This window comes from Pteronotus mesoamericanus, unplaced genomic scaffold (assembly GCF_021234165.1).
Source record: "Pteronotus mesoamericanus isolate MK-2021 breed Mesoamerican mustached bat unplaced genomic scaffold, CSHL_Meso_final contig_221, whole genome shotgun sequence".
NCBI classification, from domain to species: Eukaryota; Metazoa; Chordata; class Mammalia; order Chiroptera; family Mormoopidae; genus Pteronotus; species Pteronotus mesoamericanus.
The window spans coordinates 1,784,025-1,799,181 of record NW_026555092.1 but is presented as its reverse complement, the minus strand read 5'-3'; the positions used below and the strand labels follow the sequence as shown (position 1 = coordinate 1,799,181).

The following is a 15,157-nucleotide window of genomic DNA, read 5'->3' as shown; positions in this document are numbered from 1 at the left end:
ACAAATCTTATCATTTTTAGCATGTTTACTTCAGCTCTTAAAAAAATAAAATAAAACTTAACGGATACGTTTCAAGCCCCTGGGTGTCCTTTACTATCCCCGCCCCTTCCTTCCTCCCCCACCCCCAGGCCCAATCTCTCACAAATTTGGGGGTTATCCTTTCACCCCTGCTTTGCTGTTGTTAAACTTCACACGAATGGTGGAGCTCTGCATGTGCCCCTCTGCAACTTGCTTACGGGTTCGATGTTACTTCTGGAGGAGGGTTCGCGCGGAACCCTGTCACGTGAGTTTGCCCGTCCACATGGCCATTCGCGATTCTGTGGAATGAATAGGCGCAGCTTCCTTACCTATTCCACTGGTGATCACTCTTGCAAACCCTGCTACAGAGCGTTCTGGCACACGTCTTCTTGTGTATGGGATCATGAGTTTCTCTCCGATAAATACCCAAGACAGAATGGCTGAGTCATAACACACGTGCATTAGAGAGCCTTTCTCTTTGCTCAATTCAATCACAGATTGTGAGCATTTTCTCTTTCAATAAATATCCTACAGCAATATAGTTGTAATGGGTATGGAGATTCTGCCAAAAATTTCTCAACATAATTATATCAGCATAATTTGTTTCTATTAAGATCTACGCTGTGAGGGAATATCTTTGCAGCTATGTTTCATGCATATCTTTAATTATTTCTGTAGGAGAAATTCCTAAAGGTAAACTTTCTGAATCAAAAGAGATATGTGTTTTCAAGACCAACTTCCCAGGGAATTTCTTGAATGAGCTGCTCTTTCCATGAGCTCCCACCTCTTACAAGGGTGGAAATTTCCCCAAGTCTGGCCCACCTGTCTCCTTACAAACATTTTTCTGAAGTCTTACCTGTCTACACACCTTCACCCCTCCTGCCCCTCCCCCCTCAGCCAAACTGGGCTTTGGACTCCTCCATCCCATGACCAACCCTTTCATGACATTCGTCATTTTCTCATTTCCTTTACAGTTGTGCTTGTGTGTGATTTATCTTCCCCTCCAATGTCAATGTTTAAACATCAGGAACTCTATTTTCTTCATGGTTACTTTGCCATAATTTATACATCACCCAGTAACATTTACAACATCCATGGTAATCTACACACATGGTTTAAAAAATAAATGGAGCACCGGCAAGTATTGTATTAAAATATTCTGAATCCGTGAGGTTACTGCATTTCCATTTCATTCCACCCATCAGATATTTGTAGAGACAGCTCTCTAGGACAGGAGCTATGCTAGACCCTGGGGAAGCAGAGGCCTCAGACCTCAGCCCCTGCTCTCTAGTTCATGGTCAACTGAATGCTGCTCTGAGCATCCTCTCAGCCAAGGCAAAAAGGGAAATAGGATGTGTTGCACCTGACTCAGGATTAAGGAATAAAGACCATTTCAGCTGAGAAATACCCTTTATACCGATGTTAAAGTACAAGAAGCCTGTAGAATTGTATACCTGAAACCTATGTAATTTCATTAACTGATATCACCCCCATAAATTCAATGAAAAGGTGCTTAGCAAAGTACCTGGCAAAATAAGTACTCAAAGTTATTATTTATGACCACTGTATTGTTCCAAGTACAAATAATGTTTTAAAGACAGATTAAGGAGTAGAACCCGTATATCAGAGGCTATTAAAGCACAGGAATATCCTGCTGGAAACACTTGCTCAATCTTTCAAAGAGTGAAAGGAGCTCTGCTATCAACCAGAAACAGTTTGTGCGGGTTCTCTGCACAGAAGTTAAAAAGGGGGTGGGGGCAACCTCAGGAAACCAATCTTAATGGAAGGCAAACTATAAAATCAACAGGATTCGCTGCAATAAACGTATAAATGCTGAAAAGTTAAAAAAATAAAGTACAAGAGGCCTTTGTCACATAGGTGCTGCTGCATGAGCCTGCATTTTGGATGTCTCGAGCAGCCTCTTGCAGGCAGTGCAGAGATGCTCCGCCATGTGTGGGGTTAATCCCCTCACTGCCTCCCAGGAGAGCCACGGGCACTCAGGCGAGACACCGGTCAGTAAGGGGCCTTGTGGGGAGCGGCCTGCCAATGGGACCTGGGGAGAAAGTGTCCTGGTCGTTTATGTCAAAGCCAGAGGAGGACAGCCACTGCATGTCTTCGTCTCAGACTGTGATTAGCACAATATGCCACCCCTCCTAGGGACTTAACCACACACTAATTCAGCCAACATTTGTTTACTCTTCATTTTATTGAGTACTTACTCTGTGCCAGGCATTCAGGCTAAATCCTGGTGATATTTTGGTAAATACAAGACAGAGTGACCCCTCCTATATTGCTGGTGGAAATGGAAAACGATGTAGCCGTTTTGGAAAACAGTCAGTTTCTTAAGAAATTGAACATATGCTTACTGTACAACCCACCAATTCCACTCCTAGGTATCTAGGTGTCTACCTGAGCGAAATGAGAACCAATAACCACACAAAGACTTGTAGGTGAATGTTCATAGCAGGATTATTCTGTAGACAGAACTGGAAACAATCAAAAGAATAAAAAATGTGAATGGATAAACAAAGCACAGGACATCCATACCATGGATAATTAACAATAAAAAGGAACAAACTACCGATACATGCAATCTGAGTGAATCGCCACAGCTTTATGCTCAGTGCAAGAAGCCAGACAGAGGCCACGTAGGCTATGATTCTGCGCATGAGACATTTCCAGAAAAGGCAAAGCTAGACAGACAGAAGGCAGATCAGTGGTTGCCTGGGGATGAGGGGGAAAGCAGGAATTAACTGAGGGATCTTCCTGAAGTGATGAAAGTTCCAAAACTGGATTGTGGTGGTGGTCGTGCAACTCCGTGAATTTACCAAAAATCACGCACTTAACGTGAGCTAGTTGTGTGGTATATAAGTTACACCTCAATTAAGACTTGACAAAACAAAGAAGACATGGTCCCTACATGTGTGGGCTTTGTAATGTAATTGAGGAGACAGTTAAGTAACCAAGCAACAAAGTACAGAAGTACAAATTTTGACAAATAGAATAAAGGAAATACAGTGGGTGTAAGAGATGGAGGAGAAGTAAAAGGGGAACCTCCTTAGAGAGGTGGCTAGGGAAGGCCTATCTGAAGAGGGACATTTGGATTGAGACCTACATGAGGAGAAATAGAGCGGGCACTCCAGGTGAAGGCTGTACTTTTATACACATTTTCTTGTGTTTCAAAGAGGTGTGGTGGCCTGCCAAGGCCACATGGCATGTGAGTGATGGGGCGGATGTTTGAAACAAGGTCTGCTTGTGCCTTAAGTTGGCATCACCCTCCCTGCCAGTGTGTTCTGGCCGCCGATGCCAACACCAGTCACACACCAGCAGCCTGGTGTGTCCACACTGGCCTGCCTCTGCCCCGGCCTTGGGGCACAGCGGGTAGTGGAGGCACCTGGACACGTGCTAGGTGAGAAGGCAGCGAGGTGCAGCCACAGCATGGGCCCCGCCCAGGCTCGGGCAGTCTGGGGTGCGCGGGCAGCCGCAGGCTCCAAGTGGACCTGCCTGACCACGCCTCCTCCTCTCGCTGTTTAGGACTTGAGAGTAGAGTTGGATCAAACCCCCACAATGCCACACCTTAGTTGTGTGAGTTTGGACTTCAAGGAGCCTTCTTCTCCTCCTCTGCAGGATGAGGGTACTGGTGTATGGGAAAGACCAGATCTGTGATTAGAACCCACATCCACTGGCTCTGAAGCCTTGGTCTTTCCACCGAGCCGGGTTGAGTGGCTTCTTGCCATGGGCCTCCGTGAGGGTCTAGTTCAGTGGTCTCAGGCCTGGTCGTGCGTCCAAACCAGCTGGGAGCTTTATAAACTTTGGGGCCCACCCTCAGAGATTCAGGTTTAATTGGCCTTAGGCGGGGCCCAGGCATCGGTTCATTTTTAAAGCTCCTTAGATGATTCAAACAGGCCACCAGGGTTGAGAATCACGGATTCAACCCCTTCATTTGATAAATGAGGAGACTGATGCACAGAGATTTGGGGTGACTGTCCTCATCCCCAAAGTGCCCCCAGACACTTGCAGCTGCAGCTGTGATCTCTAAATTCTCCCTTCGAGTGAAAGAACTGTAATGCAGGTACATAAAGCAACGGTTAAGAGGCGGGGATTTGAGATCAGACAGAGGTGGGTTCAATCCTGGGTTGCCACTTACGGGCACTGGGACCTGGGGCAAGTCACTTCACCTTTCTGACCGGATAGTGTATGGAGAGAGGAGGTGCTCATTAAACAGGTTGCATCCCCTACACAAGACCTTCAGAGCAGTTTGATAGACATTTATTGAGCACCAACTGGTCACTGCTTCTGGGACTAAGGAGCTGGGGTCAGAGCTGGGTTAGACAGGGTGGGAGGTGCTACGTCACAGTAATACAGGGGGCTGGGTCTGCGGGAGCGTGGACGGGGGAGCCCTAATCAGACTTGTGATGAGGTAGGGGTGTGGGGAACGGGGGTGACGACACAAAGGGCCTCTTTCCTAGTACCTGGGTTTAGGGAATGAGCACTCACCGAAGAACTACTTTATATTAAATCTTTCGCATTTGTTAACTCACCTGGTCTTTAAAAGACCCTCTTCAGGGTGAGTTCCATCACTTCCATTTTATTTTATTTTTTAAAGATTGTATTTATATAAATGAAAGAGAGGAAGAGAAACATCAATGTATGAGTTACATTGTGGCCTCTCACACACGCCCCCAGCTGGGGACCTGGTGGGCAATCCAGGCATGTGCCCTGACTGGGAATTGAACTGGCGACCTTTTGGTTCACAGGCCAGCACTCAGTGCACTGAGTGAGCCATGCCAGCCAGGGCCCATCACTTCCATTTTAGAGACCAAGTCCAGAGAAGGACAGACCCTTGCTCAGGCCCACTCAGCTAAGGCCAAAACTGACCCAAGGAATATGACCACATTGCAGATCATGCTTGATCCCTAGTCCTAGTCAGATGGGGTCTTTTGGGGGTCTTGGCCCACCCACTGGCCTGCTGGGAGCCCAAGTATTTATCCTTGGCTTTGACTGGCTGGGCAGCCCCCTGGCACCCCCCTCCACAAGTTCCCACTTGAGTCAGTGGAGCTGAGCAGCCTGGTTCTACACCTGCCCCAATGCTTTTCTCCTGCTCTTACCTGCACTCCCAGCCCGAAGCCTTTAGCTGCATCCATCCAAGATACCCAGGCAAGGCAACAGGCCCTAGTCTGGGACTGCCAGGCCCACCCTTGCCACTGAGGCCAGCTCCCCAGGAAAGCTCCTAAGAACATGAATATTCAGGCCTCAGGATAAAAGCCATTTCCCTGAGTGGCAAGGCCCTGCCTGGCTCTACCACCTCCAGTCCAGCTCACCCTTCGCCCTCACTGCCCTGGACACCCACTATCCTTTTCTGCCCTGGAAGCTTTTGCCCCTCCCCCTGCCCTCTTCCCACTTCTGGGTCTTTGCACAGGTTGTTCCCACTGCCTGGAGTCCTCTTCCCTCCCCTCTGACCTGGGCAACTCCATCTTTTGCACTCAACTACTCCCTTGCTTACACCCCTGACCTCCCCACTACATTAAATATCTCCAGAACCAGGCACCTCTTCTCATGTAACCAATCACAGTTGCCTGACCCACCTTCCCCACTTTGGCCTGGTCTTATATTCTATCCCATCTCTCTACCACCTGACTCCAGCTGTCAACCAACAAATTTACATTACCAAATATTTTTGTTTATAATCATCATCTCCTCCATTTATAAAAAATGCAGTGAGGTAGCTGCTCAGTATTAAAGCAAATGTTATAAGACATCAATTTTAAAAGAGAGATCAAAAGCCTTAAAAATAGATAGGAAGAAATCGATCAGGTATCTAGACTAAATTAGATACTGCAGTTGAATATACATGTATCAAAAGAGCTTCCTAGCAGCCATGGCAAAAGGGGAAATATATTGAATTAGAGCAATTTCTAGGTGAGTTGGTCCCTTGGAAAAAACACATCCTTATTCCCTTAGTTGAAAAGAGCTGTGTATAAGACAGCAACTATTGGCAGGGAAGGCCTCTAAGGAGATGGTGTCCCACTCTCTCTGCACCCCTGTCCCCACTGATGGTGTCCCTGTGTGTATGCCAGCTAAATCTCAGGTATTTTTGCTGCTCCACTGCTCCAGCCTGGCCTGCTCTCTCAGCTAACTTAGCCTGGCTCTGGGCTCTGCAAAAGTAGTAGGTCTCCCATCAGCAGAGGCGTTGAGACTTGGGCCAGGTAACCCCAGTGGAAAAAACTGCAGAGGAGATTCATAAATCAAAAAGGGAACTAGAATAGATGCCTTTTCACATCTGGTTCAGGTCCTGCCTTTTGAGGCTGTGAATTCATGTCTGGATGACTGAGCTGCAACCTGGGCCCCCACCAGCTCCTGTGTGACCCTTCTGAGAAAACACAGCTGAGTTTAAAACTCATGACACACCTGAAAATCCAGGCATTACCCTGGGTTAGTGACCATGTCCCACTCAGCTTCAGGTTCTTAATGTGGAAAACAGTGACAACGAATGTGGGGTGCGTTCAACGACAGTAACGCTGAACTTTTATTTGTGTGTATCCCTACCTGATCACAAGCAGAAAGGGATAGGAAACTGCTTGCAAAAGTCAAATAAAACTGTGTCTACCAGGAGATTAAAGTAGTAGTTGTTATCTCATCTCAGCTCTCCTTTGCTGGCTGTGTGACCTTGGGCAAGTTGCTTCTGTTCTCTGAGCCTCAGCTTCCTCATTTGCCAATGGGGTAATAGTAGTACTTGCCACTACTGGGCTAAGATAGAAGATAGTAAATTTATATGGAAGAGTACTTAACACAATACCTTTTAGTAGTTGTTATTATTATGTAATTTTTTTTTTGTTTACTAAAAATTAATTTGGATAAAGCTGAGCCACCTTGAGGCCAGTCTCAGATCCCCACTGGATCAGAAAGAAACAGCAGTTCCTCCTCCCTTCTTTAAAAAACAAAACAAAACAAAACCCACACAGACACACACACACACATTGAAAAGCAATTCAAATATGTGTTCAATTCTTTTGCAAATGTGTAAAAATGTTAAAGCAGGTTTTTTTCCTAATCTCAATAAAACTTCCTAGCTTCTCTTTTCTTCTGTTTCTTTTTCCCAATTCCCCCACCCCCGCCCTCTGTACCCAGCACCTTGGCCCGCAAGTCTGGGTTCTGAGCGCCTCAAGGGCTCTCTCAAAGCTCAGCCAGCCCTGGCTCTCACCTCTTTGGTCCTCTTCCCCTGCCTCTCCTGACTTTTTCAACCCAGTGACCTCTGCCCTTTCTCTCCTCGCTTGTTTTTTTTTCCCTTCCCTCCACCCATTACCCAGATCCACAGGACATAGCCCAGCTGAAGCTGCCTGACCTGCAAAGTTTCCTTCCTCAAAGAAGGCAGGGAGGCGATAAACAGGTTAATAATCTTCTTCCTCTCACAAAACAGACACACATCTGTTAATACATCTAAACACAGAACCACATCAAGGAGTTAGCTGTGGTCAATATCTGAGCAGTGGGACTTTTTCTGTTGTATTCATTTCTGTATTGTATCCTTTCATAGTGAGACGGTATTTATTATCTGATTTGAAATCAGAAAATAAACAGATGTGTTTTATTTTACTTTTGAAATTAAGTCTGGAAATCGTGGCAAAGGGAGAAAATGGTAGGAAAAGTAAAGCAAAAGCAGGGATAACGTGAGTATCCCAAATATAGTCCACCGGTCCTGTATTTAAATCTTGTACAGTGCCCAGTATGAGGCCCAGCACACACTTGATAAACAGCAATTATTATTGTTCAGGGCTTAATGAATGTCAATTCCCTCACAGAAACTCAAACCGCCCAATTGAACCAGAGCATCTGATAACCCAAGCACAAGGAACTCAAACTGAGATAGGCTGGTCCCCAGCCCCACCCCAGGCGACTTCTCGGCAGGGTTAGATACGTCAAGAAATAGTCTAACTTGATCTGACAAGCTCTGCCTGCCCCCTTCCCACCAGCCTCTAATGGGCTCCTTCTGATGTCTTCCTGACCACATCCTCTTAGATAGGCTCGTGTGCGCGCGCACCGTCTGTTCCTAGAGAGCTTGGAGACCCCCCTGCGAGCTCTAGATGTAGTTCAGTTTAGTTTTGGGAGACGAAAGAAAATTTAAAAATTAAATAGCTCTTATAACGTGTCTCGTTCTGTCTGCATGCCTGTGGGTTGCTCAGTTTGTCCAGATTCTGACTTGGTACATGGCACCAGGCCAAAAAACATGCATCAGTCAACCACTAAGGATTCTTTGGGCACCTACTGTATACTAGACATTACCAAATACCTATTCTGTACGAAGTGATGACACAGGCAAAACAGGCGAAGAAAACCAGCAATAACCCTTGCCTTTACTAACCTGTAAAATGTAAGCCTCTCCACAAATTCTGGTGAATCCTGAGGCTGGACTGGCTGGAGACCACATCTAGACTCAAATGTCACCTGCACTCTCTGTGGCCTGGCCAATCAGAACCCTTGGTTACAGTGATTGAGGAACAGCCGCATTTCTCAATAAGAACCAATGAGACTCAATTTGGGAAATGAACTGTTGTTGGAGCTGTTGAGAAGAAAAGTCTCTTATTTCTGGCAGCACTGCTGAGAGACTAGGACACATGGCTGGGGCTGCTGACACCCTTACTGTGATCATGAGGAGAGATCTGGCCAGAGGATGGGGCCGGCAGAGAGGGAAACAGTCTTGAGAAACAAAGAGAGTGACATTGAATCCTGATGACATCACCTGAGCTCCTCAGTGGAGCCAGGCCTAAAACTCGCTCTACCACTGTATTTTCTAGTTTAAGTTGCATTTTCTGCCATTTTGAGTCCTGGTGCTCCAACTGAGTAATTGCTGTGCACCGCCCCCAAAAGGAACCTACGTATTTGGAGGAAGCACCCTTTGCCTCCCAATCTTTAGGAATCCAACAAGGGAAACGTGTCTTTTTGCAACACAATCGCCATGCATCTGTCAGACCTCACAGGAGTCCACAAATGCCAGCAGAAGCCGCATGATGCCAGCGCAGAAGCAACTCCCCTCAGACGAGCTATGCTTCCTTAGGGAAGCCACCTCCCCTCTCTGAACATTAATTCTCAGTTGCAATAGGGGGTAGGGTGAGAATCATAGCAACTACTACATAGGATCGTTCCCAGAAGGGTGCCCGGAGGAGGTGAACTATGAGGATCCCTAAGGAGTAGGGAGCGAGGGTCAGAGTTGGCAGCAAGCCTTCTCACTTGTCCCCCACCCCGCCCCCACCCAGTTAGTAGAAGGCCAGGGACTGCCTCTGCTGGAGCAGCCTGGAGGGATGGAAAAAACTCAGCCACCATATTGGGAGGCTTCGGTTCTAGTCCTGGGGCTGTTGCCAGTTCCAGGGAGTGGCTTTGGACAAGCTCCTCCCCCACTGACGACACACCCCTTTCAGAAGTGAGAAAACCACGCCCCTCCCCTGTTTTCTTCATGGAGCCAGGATCACATCTTGTTCACTGCCGTATCCCTAATACTCAACCCAGCTCCTGCCTTGCTGATAGAACATTCCAGAATTACCCTTGTGTCAGTCAATAAAAAATGGTTAAGGTATGTGACCTTTCTTTTTGTCTTTTTGGAACATGTTGGATTAGAACATGTAGAAAAAAACACGGACAGGTTCTAAGGAGACTTCCCAAACTAAGCACATCCCTGTACCAGCCCCGCCACCCTGAAGTAACCTTGCTGGTACCCAGAAGTCTCCCTGCTGCCCCCTTTTGAGTCATTCCCTCCAAAAGGGTAACACTAGCCTGACTTTTGACAGCATAAATTTTGCATATTTTTGAACTTTATATAAATGGATGCTTAACGTTTTCAGTGCTTTGAAGCTTACCAAAGGCCCAGAGGAATATTAATTCAAATCTTCACGTCAGTACAGGAAGGCAGTCAGACATTACAAATCCCATTTTACAGAGGAGAAAACCGAGGCTCAGAGAAGAGAATGGAACCCCCCATAATTACCTTGCTGGCAAATGGAGAGCAAGATAACAGGGTTCCATTTTCATGTCTCCCTGGACCTCAAAATGTTCCTCCAGGTGTCAAGCTGAGCGTCTCGGGAAGATATCTGAGGAATGGTCAGGAATCTGAAACCAGCCCAGGCCGCGGCAGTCGGTTGAAGTTACCCATCCTCCAGGACAGAGGGTCCTGGTCAGAGAAGATCTGGGCACGTTCAGGGCATGGCCCAACCCTCTCCACCGTGCTTCCCTGTTTTGCACTCAACATGCTGTGAATTTTGACAGGCGATCCTCCTCCCTGTGACTTTTCCTCCACAGTGAAGAATTTGGAGTGCTGCCGAGTGGGAGGGCAAAGAGTTATTTTCACAGAACCCCCTCCCCACTCTCTGGGTTGCTGCACACACTGCCCAGGAGAGGGTGGTCCTTTCTGGAGCCTAGTACTGTGTGCCTAGGCCTCTCGTCTGCACGCCCAGAGTCACCCTGAGCCGGCTCCTGAGCAGGGGTTATTTATTGCCAGCTGCTCCTACTCCTCTCCTGGCAGCAGGTACCCTCTGTCCTAGAAGCCACCTCTGTCCCCAGCCAATTCAGCCCCCTCTTACTCCCCTTCCCCATGGCTGGTAAGCAAGATTCGAAGTCTCTCTTTCTGGCCCATGAATCTTACATATGCATCTTCCCTTCAAGGCCCAAACCCCACCTCTTCCAAGATGTCTCTGTCTTTCCTGAACAATCATTTATTACGCCCCCTACACATCAGTCTCTCTTTCTTAGCACAACACAAATATAGATGACCGCAAAGTCAGCACAAATAAAACATACACACTTCCACCACACACAATGTTTTCACCTCTCTTCCTTGCTATCTGGGCTGCATACACGGTGCACCGAATCAGTCTGGCCCTTCAGGTACGCACATCTACACATGCACACATGACACCACACAGCCACAGGGATTTGCTCTCTACCTGTTTACAGCAGAGACATCAAGTCTCACTCTACCACACCAACACGCACGTACAACAGGCCCCAAATATACAGCTCACACATCGTACAAATACATCAACGCATTTTTTTCTGTGCCTTCTTCCTCCATCACTCAACACACTTACACGACATACATGTAAACAGTTTCTCCCCTGGATATACAAACACTCAGGCACAGAGAGCCATCGGTCCTTCTCTCTGCTTCCCTCCCACCCCCTTCTCTCAACCCCTGTCTCACTATGACACACAAACACACACATACACACACACACACACGGAAGCACACAGTAACAAGCCCCAAATATAGTCAGTCTCTGTCTTTCTGTCACATAAACACTCAGGAACGAGTGATCCATCCCTCCCCCACTTTTGCTGTTTCTCTGCTCTTCTCTCCTCCCCTCTTACACACCCGTACACACAAACACACACGCAGCTTGCAGCGCCCTGGGTCACACTCCGGTGCATGAGCCAGGCAGGAGACAAAGGTCGCCGAGGCTCCCGGCGCCGCGCACCCCACACCGCCGAGTCGCTCCCCGGGCTCCGCCTTTCCCCAAAGCGGGTCTCGGCGAGGTCTGGACTCGGCACCCGGAAGTCGAAGACCAGGCGGGCTCCGGCGCTCCGGGGTCCGCAAGCCGCTTGGGCTACGGCCCCGGCGCGCCAAGGGTTAAAAGCCCGCGACTTTTAGGGGGTGGAGGGGGAGGCCGGCCTCCGGGTGTGATTGGCTTCGCAGCCCAGGCCCCGAGCCCCGCTATTGGCCCCTCGCCGGACCCGCCCCCCCGCCCCGAGACTAGGCGCCAGAGCCGCGCTCGTCCGCGGGGAGCCGAGCGCGCCGCCGGGGCCAGCCAGCAGCGGAGTCCGAGGAGCGCGGCCGGGAGCCGGGGGCCACACGGAGCGGAGCGCGCGCTATGGTGAGTGCCGCGACGCCCATCCTCGACGGTGCCCGGCAGCGACGCCGAGGCGGGACCCGGGGCCGGCCCGGTTCCCGGGGGGCTGGGCGCCGGCTGCCGCTCTGAGAAGGCGTGGAGTCAGGGGGCGCGCGGGCAGGGCTCAGCTCTCCGGGCGGCTTCGCCCTCCGTTCCGTCGGGGGCGGCCGCGCCGAGCTTGGACCTGGCCGGATGTGGAGGGCTTGGGGTGGCCGAATCGGTTCGGTTGCGGTTCTGGTCTGGGACGTCCGGAAGTCCCGGGACCCAGCTGGGTTTGGAGGCCCCGGTTATCCAGGCTGGGTCCAGAGCCGGGGTTGGGGACAATTCCGAAGCGGCCGGATCCCGTTGGACCTGAGTGTCCCGGGACGCCGGGTCGGTCTGGGGCTGAGGTCCAGCTTGGGGCATCGTGGGTGGCCGCGCCAAATGCGTTCAAAGGGCTGGGTCGGGACACTGAGACTACCGATCCCGCTATGGCCGACGGAGGGAGAGGGTGGAGGCTGGGCAGGTTGGTTGCCAGCAGAGACTAGGGGACACTTGGGAACTCTGCGTCCAGCAACCTGACCTCCCCAGCATCTCCCAGTAATGGGTCCCCAGAGGAGAAGACAGGCAATGGCATCAAGGAGAAGAGAGCTGGAGAGGAAGATTTCAGGGGGAGGGGGTTCTGAAGCCTCAGAGGAGAAACCCATTTGGTCCAGGCTGGGCTTTTTTAGGCTATTTCGAGGAGGGGCCTGTCTCTGGGAGGAAAGCCAAGACCTTCTAGTCACCTCTCTAGGGCCTGATGATTGACTCTCCATCATGGGTGCCAAGGCCACCTACTTGTCTTTGGTTTCTTCCCCCACGGACAGGCCCCTCTGATTTTCTCCTCATTCTGTCCTGTGCCCTGTGAAGTGGGCACAAGTCACCATGCAAGGCCTGAAGTGGGCATGTGCTAGGGATACAGCCACCACTTCTCTGTGGCAGTGCTGCAAAACATGAAGGGATTTGGGTCTGGGCTCAATGGGACCCCCTGCAGACACAAAGAAGCCCCCAGGGACTCCTCAGGGCCAACTCGTGCTCTGCCCAGAGCTGGGGTCCCCTTACAACATCCCTTTCTCCTCGCCTCACTAGTGTCTGCCTCCCCCTCCACCACAGCTTGCCTCTGCAGAGTGAGTAATAATGAAATTATGGCTTGACTCCACACCCAGAGGTGCTTGGAGCTCATCCTGGATCCAGCCAACCTCCCTGGTCAGGAAGCTCTCCCCTGGAATGCTCTGCTTGGACAGTTTCGGTGGCGGAGAGCTCTCTCTCTGTGGACCAGCACTTGATTTAAGGTCTCAGAATGTGGGCAATAAAAGGCGGTGAGACTTTGAGGTCTTATTATCTACTCTGTCTCCAAGTCCAGCCTGAGCTGTTGGAAAAGTTTTTCCTCCTTAAAAACCCCCCAAAGAGAGGTCACCTTGCTTTGGTGACATTTTTCAGACCCTTACAACCTCAGACTTCCCCCTAGCCTGTCAGGAATACCCCAAGCTTTGAGCATCAGACAGACTTGGGTTCAAATTCCAGTTCCTCCACTTCCCCACAAGTTGTATCCTCTCTCCTGAGTGTCAGTGTCCTTATCAGTGAAATGAGTTAAGCCTTATCTCACAGGGATGGCCTGGGGATTTGGTGAGATAACTAGGTGAGAGTGCTTTGCTCAAATACAGCTTAGTTTCTTTTCTTGTCCAGACATAAAGCTCAAGTTGAGAAATTCTGCCTGACATCTAACCTATTTGCTAACCTGGAAAAAGGATTAAAGTTTATCATGCAGTAGGGAGAAAAAGCAGACAGTGATACTAACAGAATTAGTCATTTGTCCATCATTCAGCAAAGGTTTATGGAATATTTAATGCTACATGAAGTGCCAAGCCCTGTGCTGGGGTGGGGGTGGGGGGCGGGCAGCCTGGAAACTGTCATAAACACCATGTTAAGGAAGCTTTTACCTGTCCGCGTCTGCAGGGATCCTCAGGTGAGGTGATGTATCTTTGGAAGAGTAAAGACATTATGCCAGGCCAGGGATCCCTCCTGGCTGGAGAGATGAGAGAAAGCTTCACAGAGCAGGTGGCATGTGAATAGGAAAGAACACCGGGGTAGGAAGACCTGTGTGAGCAGCAGACCAGAGGTGTGAAAGCACAGGAAATGCTCCTGGGAAAGCAGAATGGGGCTTACCTGGCACCTGGGCATGAGAGCGTGGGCAGAGGAGAAAGGGGGCAAGGGAGATTGCTGGGTCCACACTGGCAAAGGCTGAGGCTGGCTGAGCAGTGGGAGCTGCACTGTGGATTGTTCACCTGCGTGTGGGTGGGGTAGAGGCTGACATCAGGCCCCCACCCCCACCCCCGTCATTTTGGTTTCCCTTAAACACTGGTCCCCGTGCTCATTCCTAAGGTGGGGGTGGTTCAGGGCTGCTAAAGTGTTTATTCCTTGGATCTCCTGTTCCATGGGTTTTAAACAAATCCATCATTCCCTCCCCTCCAGCATGGCCAAGTTTCCCCTGGCCCCTGGGTTTCTAACAGGATTCAGTTCGTTTGGAGAGTGTGTGTGCTGTTTCCTGTTGTCCTGGCTGAATCTCCCTGATGGTCCCCAGCTCCCCACCCAGGTCTCTAACCCCTTGGCAGAGGCTGAGTTGAGGACGGGGTCCAGCGCCTAGGTTTGAATACTGGATGTACCACCTACTTCCTTTCCTACCAGGAGGGGCAGATTTGCTCCCATCTCGGGAAGCCTGTTTGGGGTTCCCAGAGCACAGGAGAACCTTTCCCTGGACAGCAGCCTCAGTGCTGGTAACTGGGTTACTTAGCACAATTTTTGGTAAATAGACATGTTGTCAACTTTTGTTAAAGACAAATACATTGTTTCCCAGAAAGAATTAGAGAGACCAGGCCCTGTGTGTGGTGGTGGTTGGGTGGGGGGGGCGGGGAGATAAATACATTGTTTCCCAGAAAGAATTAGAGAGACCCAGCCCTGTGGTGGGGGGAGGGGGGGACCATGATTTGAGGGGTAAGAAGGCTACAGGGTGGGTTTGGCAGAAAGTTTCAGGCATTAACCAAGATAACCAGTTGGGCTAAAGTCCACACATTGATGTCTATAGTGAGGGAAGAACCATTAGCAACTGTTTACAACTTTTTGTCTTTCCTCTCAATTTTTTCTTTTCAGTTAACTAGGTAAGCACCCCTGCTATAGTCAAAGTGTTTCATTCATTTATTCCTCCATTCACCTATCCATTCATTCATTTGTTCACCAGGCAAATTTTCCTG

At 49.6% G+C, this 15,157-nt stretch overlaps 1 protein-coding gene across 1 annotated transcript in view; it reads left to right on the top strand.

Moving 5' to 3' along the window:
• Positions 1 to 11,782: 11,782 nt before the first annotated feature.
• ECE1 (endothelin converting enzyme 1) overlaps positions 11,783 to 15,157 on the top strand; it is a 96,122-nt gene continuing 92,747 nt past the window's right edge. The window contains exon 1 of the mRNA XM_054571683.1: positions 11,783 to 11,876. Coding sequence (XP_054427658.1) covers positions 11,874 to 11,876 — 3 coding nt within the window. The 5' untranslated portion in view covers positions 11,783 to 11,873. The remainder of the gene's footprint in view (positions 11,877 to 15,157) is intronic.